The 12,975-nt window shown below is 45.3% G+C and overlaps 1 protein-coding gene across 1 annotated transcript; it reads left to right on the top strand.

Moving 5' to 3' along the window:
* The first annotated feature begins 2,231 nt into the window (after positions 1-2,231).
* LOC119311861 (protein CANDIDATE G-PROTEIN COUPLED RECEPTOR 2-like) lies at positions 2,232-4,886 on the top strand. Its single transcript, XM_037587575.1, has 6 exons — positions 2,232-2,563; positions 3,293-3,484; positions 3,995-4,154; positions 4,255-4,357; positions 4,444-4,525; positions 4,645-4,886. Exons 1-6 carry the CDS (start codon positions 2,264-2,266, stop codon positions 4,720-4,722), a joined length of 915 nt encoding a protein of 304 aa, XP_037443472.1. The 5' UTR covers positions 2,232-2,263; the 3' UTR covers positions 4,723-4,886.
* The last annotated feature ends 8,089 nt before the right edge of the window (positions 4,887-12,975 follow it).

The following is a 12,975-nucleotide window of genomic DNA, read 5'->3' as shown; positions in this document are numbered from 1 at the left end:
GATGCCCGTGTACTGCTCTACTAGTGGCAGCAACGGTCCTGCAGAAATGAATTGACTGTACTCTGTTGCATCCCAAGGGGGCGTTTCTGGCCTTTGAGAAAACCAAGGATCAGTGCCGTCTTCGTGATTCATTCTTCCGCGTTTTGTTTCTGCCAATGTGTTTTCAGTCACTTCATGAACAAGAACGCATCAACAATCCGCAAAAAATGCATTTTTTGCTATTTGCACGTAGAAGATAACACGACAATCTTATCATATTTCCTGCGTAGGCAACCAACACATCATGACAAGTAGGACATGCACATCCACTTTCTTTTCTGAAATTTGGGTGCCAACTATCATTTTGAAGCGATGGCAACAACCATTAAAATAGGATGGCAAGCAACAAGATAACATGGTGGCAGTTAATGGCAACGATAGGTGGCAACTGATGTTAGACACAAGTGGCAACTATTTTTCCTACCTCCCTATGCCAAATTTCTCCTTTCTCTCCCTTTTTAGGGATTCCTACGCATCCTTCATTTACCAACTACTTGCACCAAGCCAACCGAGAATCTTAGCTCAACTCTAGCATAGTACATGGCAGATGTGGCGTATGTTGGTTGGCAAATGCGAATACACACAAATTCGTGGGGTGTTTTGCCCCGCTAGCGTGGATCCAGTCGCCATCTTCGTTGGCAAATTTGCAATTTCTAATTTCTCGCCAAAAAAAGGACGAGAAACAGAAGGAGATCAGAGACTCACCTGTTTTTAGCTGGTCGTCTTAGGATGGCGGGGTTGGAGGGGGGGGGGTAGCGGTGGGAAGGCGCTATGGATCTGCTCTGGTTGCCATGGCAACCAGAGAAGGAAGGCGATGGAGGTAGGGGATCGAGAGGTGGGAGACGATGGCGGCAGGTCAGACTGGGGATCGAAAGGAGGCCGGGGCGGCTGGCGTGCTGGGTCGTGCGGGCAGCGCGATCGTTTGGCCCAGACGCGTGGGCGGTTTTGCCACACACCAGACGTGCGGGCTGTGGCTGCGCGTGCCCGGACGCGGTCGTGCGGGCGGGTTCTTCTCCATGCCACACGAGGCGTGCGATACAACCACCCGATACACCACACGTGTGGCAGTTATCGGCGTCCTTTCTCAATCGTTGGAGAAGGCAGTTGTTGTCGACAACGATGACAAGTGAGAAGAACTGCCATCACCAAACAGAACAGGCAAAGCGCAACTGAATTCCGCAGATGGATTGTCTGATAACTTGTCCGTTTCTTAAACGGCTTTGTACGATAAGAGTGCGACATGCGTATGAATAATGTGGTACTATACTTTGTTCGCCATTTTCAGAGTTACCGTCATAAAACTGCCATTTTATAACCTGTTAGTACTTGTGTTGTTTCCAATCCTTCTGTCATGATGAATTTTTCCTCTTCCTCCATGACGTTGAGCAAGAGTAAATTTTCTTATTGTGTGTTGCAGAGAAAAAGAAATCTCTGTAAAAAAAATAATCTCCGTTGAGATGCAATGGACAAATTAGAAGACTTTATGTAAATCTTCTGTAGTTATTATCTTACTCGTCTTGGAGTACACTTTTGCATAGGGTGGTGCCATTTGAACAGTTTGAATAGACGTCCGATTCAAGCTTATTTTTCTTGGCACGACCCTAATTTTATTGTGCCGTCGATGAAACTCCGCAACGTGTTGCAAAGCATCTGCTTTCATCCATGGTTCCATTCCTTGAAAATGAAATAAAACACGATACCCGCGTAGTGACGACATGTAGTGTTCTTAGTACAACTTTCTTTTCCCGTTCGCCATCATCCATTCTGCTTTCGTAAATGGTTTCTCCAGTCATTCCCCACAAAGCATGAGCAACTTTGCACTAGTTGCTGCCCACTCAGAAAGCAAAAAAAGGAAAGCAAAATTGGAACAAAAGGAGCAAGTGCTTTTTTTTAGTAATTTTTTGATAAAAAAGTTTTTTTTTCTTTTTACTAGAACAATTATTACAGTAGAACACACAAAGAGCAAGGAAGCCAAGTAGCGGATCGGTTCGCATCGGGCCGTCCAAAGCTCCTGACAGGTGGGCCCACTTCCGCAGCCCGCAATCGCAATCCACCGACGTCGTCTCTTCCTTCCGATCGATCCCCTCTCCTTCATCCTACTCCTCCCCCACTTTTGACCCAGCTCCAGAGTTCCCCACGAAGCGAGCGTGCGCGACCTGACCGAATTCCCCCCACCCCAAACCCTAGCCCGCCCGCCCGCCCGCCCGCCGGGCCCCCGGCGCCGATGCCGAGGCGGCTCCTGGAGGGCGCCATGGCGCTGGCGGTGACGCCGGACGCCGCCAACTCGTCGGGCTCCGGCGCCGCCCCCGGGTCGGGCCCCCTGTGGTGGGTGTCCGGCTGCCACGGGGCCTGGTACAGCCTGTCGGTGATGCTGCCGTCGCTGGCCTTCGTCGGGTTCCTGGCGTGGCAGGCCCGCCGCAGCTTCCGCCGCCTCAGCTACGGCCGCTCCCACGTCGTCGTCGTCGCCTACTACGCGCTCCTCTGGGCCGTCGCCCTCCTCAACCTCCTCTGGTGCTTCCTGCAGGTCCGGCCCGCTCGCCCCCGTCACCATTCGAAACTCGGTTGCTGTTTTTTTTGTTTTGGGTGAATTCGGATGCATAAATGATGTGGAGTAACTAGTGATAGTTTTTTGTGACTTCTTCTAGTAGAGGCTAGCAAAGTAGGTAGCCGAGTTCAATTAGTTATCATCACGTTGGGTAGGACCAGCTGCAAGGAAGGTTACAGCTACGGCACCGCTGAGGTGAATTTGCGTTCTTAGTCTTAATGAACAGTTCAACTTTTGTATGCTTGTTAGTGTTTGATCGAGGAGCTGAATAGTTGGGTACAAGTTAGGTAGACTTTTCATTAGACAAGTCTATTTTGTGTACATATGGTTTGCCTTTTGTTGTTTCAACTTGGCAATCGAATGAATGGAAGTTGGGTTGTGATCACAGAAGCAGATGAGTGGGTATGGGTAGGTTTTGGTCTGGTAATTAATGATGAGCTAGCAGCAAGCTCTGGTAGGTATTGCTGTTCAAGACTACAAACAACTTGAGTACAATTGGCCTGGTTACTAGTTTCTGGTTGCTTGAGTACACATTGGCCTGGTTACTAAGGTATATGTGTTTAGTTGCCAATGTTCTATGGGGTAATTGAATGAGCAACTCCTGCCATATGCATGTGATTTTGACCTATTTCATCTTTAGTAATGTTGCCCATTGTATATTCTCTATTTCTATTACTCTTGTTTAACAGCAGTTTCATTGATTGGCAGGCATGGCAGTGTATGCCTGAAAGGGCCTTCTCATGGAATGTGCTTTCATTGTTTACCAAATCTGGAATGTTATTCTTGGAAGTTAGTCTTATAGCATTTCTACTTCAAGGAAATGAAGCCAGTGGTTATGAGTCTTTGGGACGTACCTTTGTTATCTCTGGTGCTGTAGTTAGTGCTGATGTATTGCTCAAGGTATGTTACCCCTCCATGGTGTGACGTTTCTTTATTTTTCCAGTTCAAATAATGTATGATGGGGCCAGATTTTTCGTAAGTATTACCCCCGTTTGAAAATAAGTTACGTGGTTTTAGTTCAAGGAGGGAGTATAAGATATCATTGCTTTATTCTTAATATAAATATGCAACGGAAACAAATTAACTATTCATCAGGTTCACCATGTCCTTTTATTACAAGTAAATAAAATGATCACCATTGTTTCATAATGGAGTGTGTATTGCAAGTCTGTATGTGTTTTCTGTTGATGCTAAATCTCGCAGGGTCTTATCTCTTGAAAGTTGTTACTATAAAATGAGTTTTGGGCTGTTACAGAGAGAAAACGTACTCCATAGTTTAACTCTTCACTCTATGTTGTTTCATTGCATCAGATTATGCTGCAGGTTGATGTTTGAATGATAGTTTTCTCATGCTTATTATAGCTAGGGAACTGTATGTTAGCTTTGGACTCACATTTCCTCCCTCTGCAGACCATATATGTATTCGGATTTGGTGTTCCTTTGTTTATCGATGCTGACCAAGGAACTGGTGGGAAATGGGGCCTATGGATTCTCCACAAATTGGTGCTTACAGGAGTCTATGGCTTGATTGTTTTCATGCATCACTCAAGGTGGAAAGACAGGCTACCTGGTAATTGGCTGCACTAACGCTGTATAATTGTGTGTGTTTCAAATCTATTATTTGATGATCATCATTGTGTACTCAATGTCATTTCACCTTTTTATGACAGCAAAACCAGCATATTACCAGTATGTGTGCGCAATGCTGGCACTTAACGGCCTGTCGCTGTTTGGCTGTTTCCTTGTTGCATGTGGAGCTGGATTTGGTTTATGGTACATAACTAAATAATACTACAGCTCATATTGTTCTAGCTTATTCTGCACCCGAGAGCGAAATTTGAGTTTTGTCTATTGTGCAGGCTGTACAACCTCACTGCTGTCTGTTACCATGCTCTGTACCTTCCACTTCTGTATGTGACTTTCTTGGCAGACTTCTTCCAGGTACCTTCTTACCTATGAAATTAATACCTCTCTGTACTTGTATCTGGAGTATTTTCTGTGCCTTCTTGTTCCTGTGGTGATTGTTTATGTCTTGCCTGTTTGCTTGTGTGATGTTGTAGGAGGAAGATATGCTTCTAGAGAACGTATACTACTCCGAGATGAAAGACGCCGGGTTCTTTGATGCTGACTGGGATTAAACCTGCCTGCAGATCCCGTTCCACGCTGTATGACTTATTTGTATGTGAATTTGCACGGAGTAGCTTCATCCTGGAGATTGAATGAATCTTAGAACAGAGATTGTACCCTAACAAGCAACAACCATTATAATCAATGGAAATGTGTAAATTTATCGATACACACACCTGATTTGTGTCCTTTGTCATCATCTGTTGGGCACCTCAAGAATTGCCATACCTCAGATACCCAATTACCCATCACGACGGGACGCTGTTGAAACTTGAAAGCCCTAACTGGTGGTACATGTATGTGTACGCATAACTTGCCCAGTGTTTTGTTCTGGCAGCTCTCTTGAACCTCCCTCGCTGCTAGTGTTACTAGGGTATACTTTGAGTTGCCAGTGCAAGGAAGTTGGAGTGAGATTCGAGGCAGTTACTGCACACATGGCATCCTTGTCTCATTTCTGTGTACTGGCGTACGTTGTTGGATTGGATATGGCATTGACATGGGCAGCGACAGTAGTTATTTATTACGGCTCGGAGGGCGCTGCTGCCGCTGAAGTTCCGTGAGAGGGACTTAGACGAAGGTTGACATGAGTTCATGATGCGACAGGCAGCGCTTCAACGGGCTGAAACACGCAGGCCATTGTTTTTGATTTAGGGGTTAGAGGCCATTGGTTAGCTGCGTTCACCCGTGCGTAGACACGGTCTACCCATCAAACGGACGCCCACAAATGCTCTTGGACACGGGCATGGAGTTTCTCGGCTTTGGCTCAAATGAGCCAGATGAACAGTAAAATAATAATAAAAAAGAAACAAATCACAAAAGTTCTTGTTTTTTTTTGCAGCAAACATTAAGAAATGTTTTGGGTGCTTGCAAAGTTTCAGCTGGAATCACATTCATGGAAGTAGTGGCAAAAAAAAAAAAGATTGATGCTTCGAAGATGTTACTTTCAAAAGTATTTTGGAGCGCCAATTTTATCTTTTTTGCCATGACTTTCACAAATGTGATATGATGATGAAAATTTGCAAGCACCCGAAACATTTCTTAATGTTTGCCCTCCAAAAAATCAGATTTTCTGAATTGTTTTTGAATTTACTGTTCATGCCAAGAGCATTTGAGCTCGAGCTCATATTAGGATTTTCGCTTGGACGCCCCCTCCTATTGTTGTGAAAAATAAACTCATCCTCAAAATTGAAAGGAGCATTGTGTAATGCTCGGCAGGAAAACGGCTCCACCGCTCTTCTGGACCCTTATTCTCCGGCGATTCTTCAGCATTGCCTTCCTAATGGGATTTGAGCATCATGCTCTGGATTTCTCTCCCTACATCTAACCTCTGATATGTTTTTCCTCTCCACTTCTTTTCTCCTTCCAATTCATTATTCCTCCCGTCAGTTCCTCTTTTCCATCAGCCAAGAACCATTTCCCCAAATCCCCTCTATCAACCTACCGCTGCAATCCCGTGAGGGTCCAACCCACCACACTAAGGCATTGTTCGGTTGCGTGTGAATCCGAGTGGATTGAAGGGGTTTGGGGGGATTTAAACCTCTTCTAAGTCAAAATATGAACCAATCCCTGCCAATCCTCTCCAATCCTCTTGGGGAGAGGATTAACCGAACAAAGCCTAACGGGGTCCTCTTCCCTCACCGGCTAGCCGCTGCAAGAAAGGGAAACCAAGCCGCCACAATCCCGATCCCTTCCATCTCCTTGGTTCCTCCCCGCTCCATCCAGTCCATTTGCAACCCCCCTCATATCCTCTACATCCACCCCTGCTCTATTGATTGACCGCTCCCTTCTATCAACGATCCGCCATGCTAACCCAAGGTCACCTCCTTTTCCTCCCAGGATCCAGCGAGTTAGCTCGCTACTGCTTCCTCTTGTGTGCCTGATTCGCTTTAGTCGTCCAATCCATAGTGATGATGGGTCGCTGGAGAATAGACGTTGGTCCCGATCTACTTGATTGCATAATACAGGAAGGAGAAATCTCCACTGGGACATCCCTGGCAGCAATGGAGATGTAATACTCGTCCCCAATACTCCACGGAATGCTGGTAATTTCCCCTCTGATCCTGGTGTCGAATCTAATGTGTGGATTAGACAACATAGAAATTGCATCATAGTTGGAGCTGGCACTAGGTAAGGAGACAATGACGCCATGAATCTTATTTGTTGGAATTGCAGAGGGGTGATTAGGACCCTAGGAAATAATAAAATATAGTATCTTGCCCATTTGTTTTCATCAACAAAAATGAAGGTTACTTTAATCTCAGAAACTCTTTCGTCTAGGATTAGATCTCATGATCTACTCAATCATTTTCCTATTTGGGGTAGTTTTGTTGTTCCCGTGAAAGGCCGAGTTGGAGGCCTTTGGGTCATGTGGGTGGATGACATCAAGCGAGATATCTACTACTCTAGTCAGAATATGATATTAGTGTCTGTTGTTCATACTACTACCAACTTTAGTTTTGTGTTAGTTTGTGTCTATGGCGATCCCCATCATCGCAAGGCCAAGACCAAGGATATTTGGAAGAAGATTGGATGACTTTAATGATATAGTTAATCCCTCGGAGAAGAATAGTAATGTTGTTTTAAACCATCATCGTATGGCGCCTTTACTAATCATGTTAAAAGAAGTGGGCCAATAGATATGTGGATAGGGACATCCTATGCAACAACAGAATTATGCTACACGATCACATTCAGGAACATTGTGAATATGGCGGTAATGATCAAACACACCGACGAGTAGTGTAGAGAAGCAATGAAGAGTCGGTGCATTGCGACGATTCCCGCAACTAGGTTATACCTCCCAGCTGGGAGAATGTTCATCGAGACAAGAGTCGAAGTAGATGACCCCTCTAAGGTGTCCATGCATTCTATAATAGTAGTCCGGCGGAGCTTCAATGTCTCGGAAGAAGAAGTCAGAGAAAACTAGAGAGAGAGAAAGTCTAGCGGCGCTTCTCATCTAATTAGGAGTCTAATTCTACTAGACCAATTAGACCCAGATTAGCAGGGAGGGCATGGAGATATGAGGGACAGATCCACTTTGGATTGGTGTGTTGTAAGAGGGAGACCTCCACACACACATATATGGGTGCAGTGGGAGGGGGGCTCCCAAGGAGGAGTCTTTCTCCTCTTCCACTTGGTGGAAGGAGACTCCCTAATATGTCCATTTTGCATCATGTTTTCCTACTGTTATTTATAATGATTTTGATCATTATTTCACTTTATGATGCAATTCTAATGCCTTTTCTCTCTTATTTTGCAAGATTTACACGGAGAGGGAAATTATCGGCACCTGGAATTCTGCACCTAAAAATTCTACAACAGAGATAGCTATTCTACGGAGCTCCAAATGACGTGAAACTTCACGAAGATTTTGTATTGAACATATAAAAAAATACTAGAGCAAAGAAATACCAAAGGGGGCCAGGCAACATGGCGCATCCACCCCCTAGGCGCGCCCTGATGCCTTGTGGGGCCCACAGCTAGCCTCCGACCCCTTCTTCTTCTATATAAAGTCATTTTCCCTAAAATATTAAGGAGAGGACTTTTGGGACGAAGCGCCACCGCCTCGAGGTGGAACCTCGGCAGGAGCTCTTTGGCTCTCCGGCGGAGCGATTCCGTCGAGGATACTTCCCTCCGGGAGGGAGAAATCGAAGCCATCGACATCATCAATGATCCTCTCATCATGGGAGGACCAATATTCATCAACATCTTCACCAGCACCCTCTCATCTCAAACCCTAGTTCATCTCTTGTATTCAATTTTTGTCCCAAAACCTCAGATTGGTACATGTGGGTTGGTAGTAGTGTTGATTACATCTTGTAGTTGATGCTAGTTGGTTTATTTGGTGGAAGATTATATGTTCAGATCCTTAAGCATATTCAATACACCTCTGATCTTGAACATGAATATATTTGTGATTAGTTACTTCTGTTCTTCAGGACAGAAGTCTTGTTATAAGTAATCATGTGAAGTTGGTATTCGTTCGATATTTTGATGATACGTATGTTGTTCTTACTTTAGTGGTGTCATGTGAACGTCAACTACATGGCACTTTGCCATATTTGGGCCTAAGGGAAGGCATTGGTGAGTAATAAGTAGATGATGAGTCGCAAGAGTGACAGAAGGTTAAACCCTAGTTTATGCGTTATTCCGTAAGGGGTTGATTTGGATCCATATGTTTCATGCTATGATTAGATTTATCTTAATTCTTCTTTCGTAGTTGTGGATGCTTGCGAGAGGGGGCAATCATAAGAGGGCTGCTTGTTAAACTAAGAACAACACCCTAGCACTGGTCCACCCACATATCAAATTATTAAAGTAACGAACACGAATCAACTAAACATGATGAACATGACTAGACGATAATTCCCATGTGTCCTTGAGAACACTTTGCTTTATATAAGAGAACTTTCCACTTTTCCTTTGCTATAAAAAGGATTGAGCCACCTTGCTGCACCTTTGTTACTATTGCTACTTGTTACTTGTTACAAATTACCTTGCTACAAAACTATCTGTTACCACTACTTTCAGTACTTGTGGAGAATACCTTGCTGAAAACTGCTTATCATTCCTTCTGCTCCTCATTGGGTTCAACATTCTTACTTATTGAAAGGACTACGATTGATCTGTTGGAAATATGCCCTAGAGGCAATAATAAAAGGATTATTATTATATTAGCTTGTTCATGATAATTGTCTTTTATTCATGCTATAATTGTGTTATCCGAAAATCGTAATACATGTGTGAATACATAGACCAATATGTCCCTAGTGAGCCTCTAGTTGACTAGCTCGTTGATCAACAGATAGTCATGGTTTCCTGACTATGGACATTGGATGTCATTGATAACGAGATCACATCATTAGGAGAATGATGTGATGGACAAGACCCAATCCTAAGCATAGCACAAGATCGTGTAGTTCGTTTGCTAGAGCTTTTTCAATGTCAAGTATCTTTTCCTTAGACCATGAGATCGTGTAACTCCCGGACACCATAGGAGTGCTTTGGGTGTACCAAACGTCACAACGTAACTGGGTGACTATAAAGGTATACTACGGGTATCTCCAAAAGTGTCTGTTGGGTTGACACGGATCGAGACTGGGATTTGTCACTCCGTATGACAGAGAGGTATCTCTGGGCCCACTCGGTAATGCATCATCATAATGAGCTCAAAGTGACCAAGTGTCTGGTCACGGGATCATGCATTACGGTAAGAGTAAAGTGACTTGCCGGTAACGAGATGGAACGAGGTATTGGGATACCGACGACCGAATCTCTGGCAAGTAACATACCGATTGACAAAGGGAATTGTATACGGGGTTGCTTGAATCCTCGACATCGTGGTTCATCCGATGAGATCATCGAGGAGCATGTGGGAGCCAACATGGGTATCCAGATCCCGCTGTTGGTTATTGACCGGAGAGCCGTCTCGGTCATGTCTACGTGTCTCCCGAACCCGTAGGGTCTACACACTTAAGGTTCGGTGACACTAGGGTTTTAGAGATATTAGTATGCAGCAAACCGAAAGTTGTTCGGAGTCCCGGATGAGATCCCGTACGTCACGAGGAGTTCCGGAGGTAAAGAATTATATATGGGAAGTTGAGTTTCGGCCATCGGGGAAGTTTCGGGGGTCACCGGTATTGTACCGGGACCACTGGAAGGGTCCCGGGGGTCCACCGGGTGGGGCCACCTATCCCGGAGGGCCCCATGGGCTGAAGTGGGAGGGGAACCAGCCCCTGGTGGTCTGGTGTGCCCCCCTTGGCCCCCCTGCGCCTAGGGTTGGGAACCCTAGGGGAGGGGGCGCCTCCACTTGCCTTGGGGGGCAAGGCACCCCCCTTGGCCGCCGCCCCCTAGGAGATCCCATCTCCTAGGGTCGGCGCCCCCCCTGGGGACCCTATATATAGAGGGGGGAGGGAGGGCAGCCGCACCCTTGCACTTGGCGCCTTCCTTCCCCCTTGCTACACCTCTCCCTCCCGCAGACGCTTGGCGAAGCCCTGCCGGGATCCCTGCTGCATCCACCACCACGCCGTCGTGCTGCTGGATCTTCATCAAACTCTCTTTCCCCCTTGCTGGATCAAGAAGGAGGAGACATCACACTGACCGTACGTGTGTTGAACGCGGAGGTGCCGTCCGTTCGGCGCTAGGATCTCCGGTGATTTGGATCACGACGAGTACGACTCCCTCAACCCCGTTCCCTTGAACGCTTCCGCTCAATCTACAAGGGTATGTAGATGCACTACTCTCTCTCGTTGCCAGATGAACTCATAGATTGATCTTGGTGAAACCGTAGGAAATTTTTTATTTTCTGCAACGTTCCCCAACAGTGGCATCATGAGTTAGGTCTATGCGTAGTTCTCTTTGCACGAGTAGAACACAAATCTGTTGTGGGCGTAGATGTTGTCAACTTTCTTGCCACTACTAGTCTTATTTTGCTTCAGCGGTAGATGAAGCGGCCCGGACCGACCTTACATGTACGCTTATGTGAGACAGGTTCCACCGACTGACATGCACTAGTTGCATAAGGTGGCTAGCGGGTGTCTGTCTCTCCCACTTTAGTTGGAGCGGATTCGATGAAAAGGGTCCTTATGAAGGGTAAATAGAAGTTGACAAATCACGTTGTGGCTTTTTCGTAGGTAAGAAAACGTTCTTGCTAGAACCCTATTGCAGCCACATAAAAGATGCAACAACAATTAGAGGACGTCTAACTTGTTTTTGCAGCAATTGCTATTGTGATGTGATATGGCCAAAAAGTTGTGATGAATGATGAATGATATATTGTGATGTATGAGATCATGTTCTTGTAATAGGAATCACGACTTGCATGTCGATGAGTATGACAACCGGCAGGAGCCATAGGAGTTGTCTTAATTATTGTATGACCTGCGTGTCAATGATTTTATGCCATGTAATTACTTTACTTTATTGCTAAATTGTTAGCCATAGTAGTAGAAGTAATAGTTGGCGAGCAACTTCATGGAGACACGATGATGGAGATCATGGTGTCATGCCGGTGACGAAGATGATCATGGAGCCCCGAAGATGGAGATCAAAGGAGCTATATGATATTAGCCATATCATGTCACTACTATTTGATTGCATGTGATGTTTATCATGTTTTTGCATCTTGTTTACTTAGAACAACGGTAGTAAATAAGATGATCCCTCATAATAATTTCAAGAAAGTGTTCCCCCTAACTATGCGCCGTTGCGACAGTTTGTTGTTTTGAAGCACCACGTGATGATCGGGTGGGATAGATTCTAACATTCACATACAACGGGTGTAAGACAGATTTACACATGCAAAACACTTAGGTTAACTTGACGAGCCTAGCATGTACAGACATGGCCTCGGAACACAGAGACCGAAAGGTCAAACATGAGTCGCATGGAAGATACGATCAACATGGAGATGTTCACCGATGATGACTAGTCCGTCTCACGTGATGATCGGACACGGCCTAGTCGACTCGGATCATGTAACACTTAGATGACTAGAGGGATGTCTAATCCGAGTGGGCGTTCATTAAATAATTTGATTATATGAACTTAATTATCATGAACTTAGTCTAAAATCTTTGCAAAAAATGTCTTGTAGATCAAATGGCCAACGCTCATGTCAACATGAACTTCAATGCGTTCCTTGAGAAAACCAAGCTGAAAGATGATGGCAACAACTATACGGACTGGGTCCGGAACCTGAGGATCATCCTCATAGCTGCCAAGAAAACATATGTCCTAGAAGGACCGCTAGGTGAAGCACCCATCCCAGAGAACCAAGACGTTATGAACGCTTGGCAGTCACATGCTGATGATTACTCCCTCGTTCAGTGCGGCATGCTTTACAGCTTAGAACCGGGTCTCCAAAAGCGTTTTGAGCAACACGGAGCATATGAGATGTTCGAGGAGCTGAAAATGGTTTTTCAAGCTCACGCCCGGGTCGAGAGATATGAAGTCTCCGACAAGTTCCATAGTTGTAAGATGGAGGAAAATAGTTCTGTCAGTGAGAACATACTCAAAATGTCTGGGTTGCACAACTGCCTGTCCCAGCTGGACATTAACCTCCCGGACGAGGCGGTCATTGATAGAATCCTTCAGTCGCTCCCACCGAGCTACAAGAGCTTTGTGATGAACTACAATATGCAGGGGATGGTGAAAACTATTCCTGAAGTATTTTCAATGCTGAAGTCAGCAGAGGTAGAAATCAAAAAGGAACATCAAGTGTTGATGGTCAATAAAACCACCAAGTTCAAGAAAGGCAAGGGTAA

Source organism: Triticum dicoccoides, chromosome 5B (genome assembly GCF_002162155.2).
Source record: "Triticum dicoccoides isolate Atlit2015 ecotype Zavitan chromosome 5B, WEW_v2.0, whole genome shotgun sequence".
In the NCBI taxonomy this organism is placed as follows: domain Eukaryota; kingdom Viridiplantae; phylum Streptophyta; class Magnoliopsida; order Poales; family Poaceae; genus Triticum; species Triticum dicoccoides.
The sequence above is the reverse complement of the archived record's forward strand: the minus strand, read 5'-3'. Positions and strand labels throughout refer to the sequence as shown.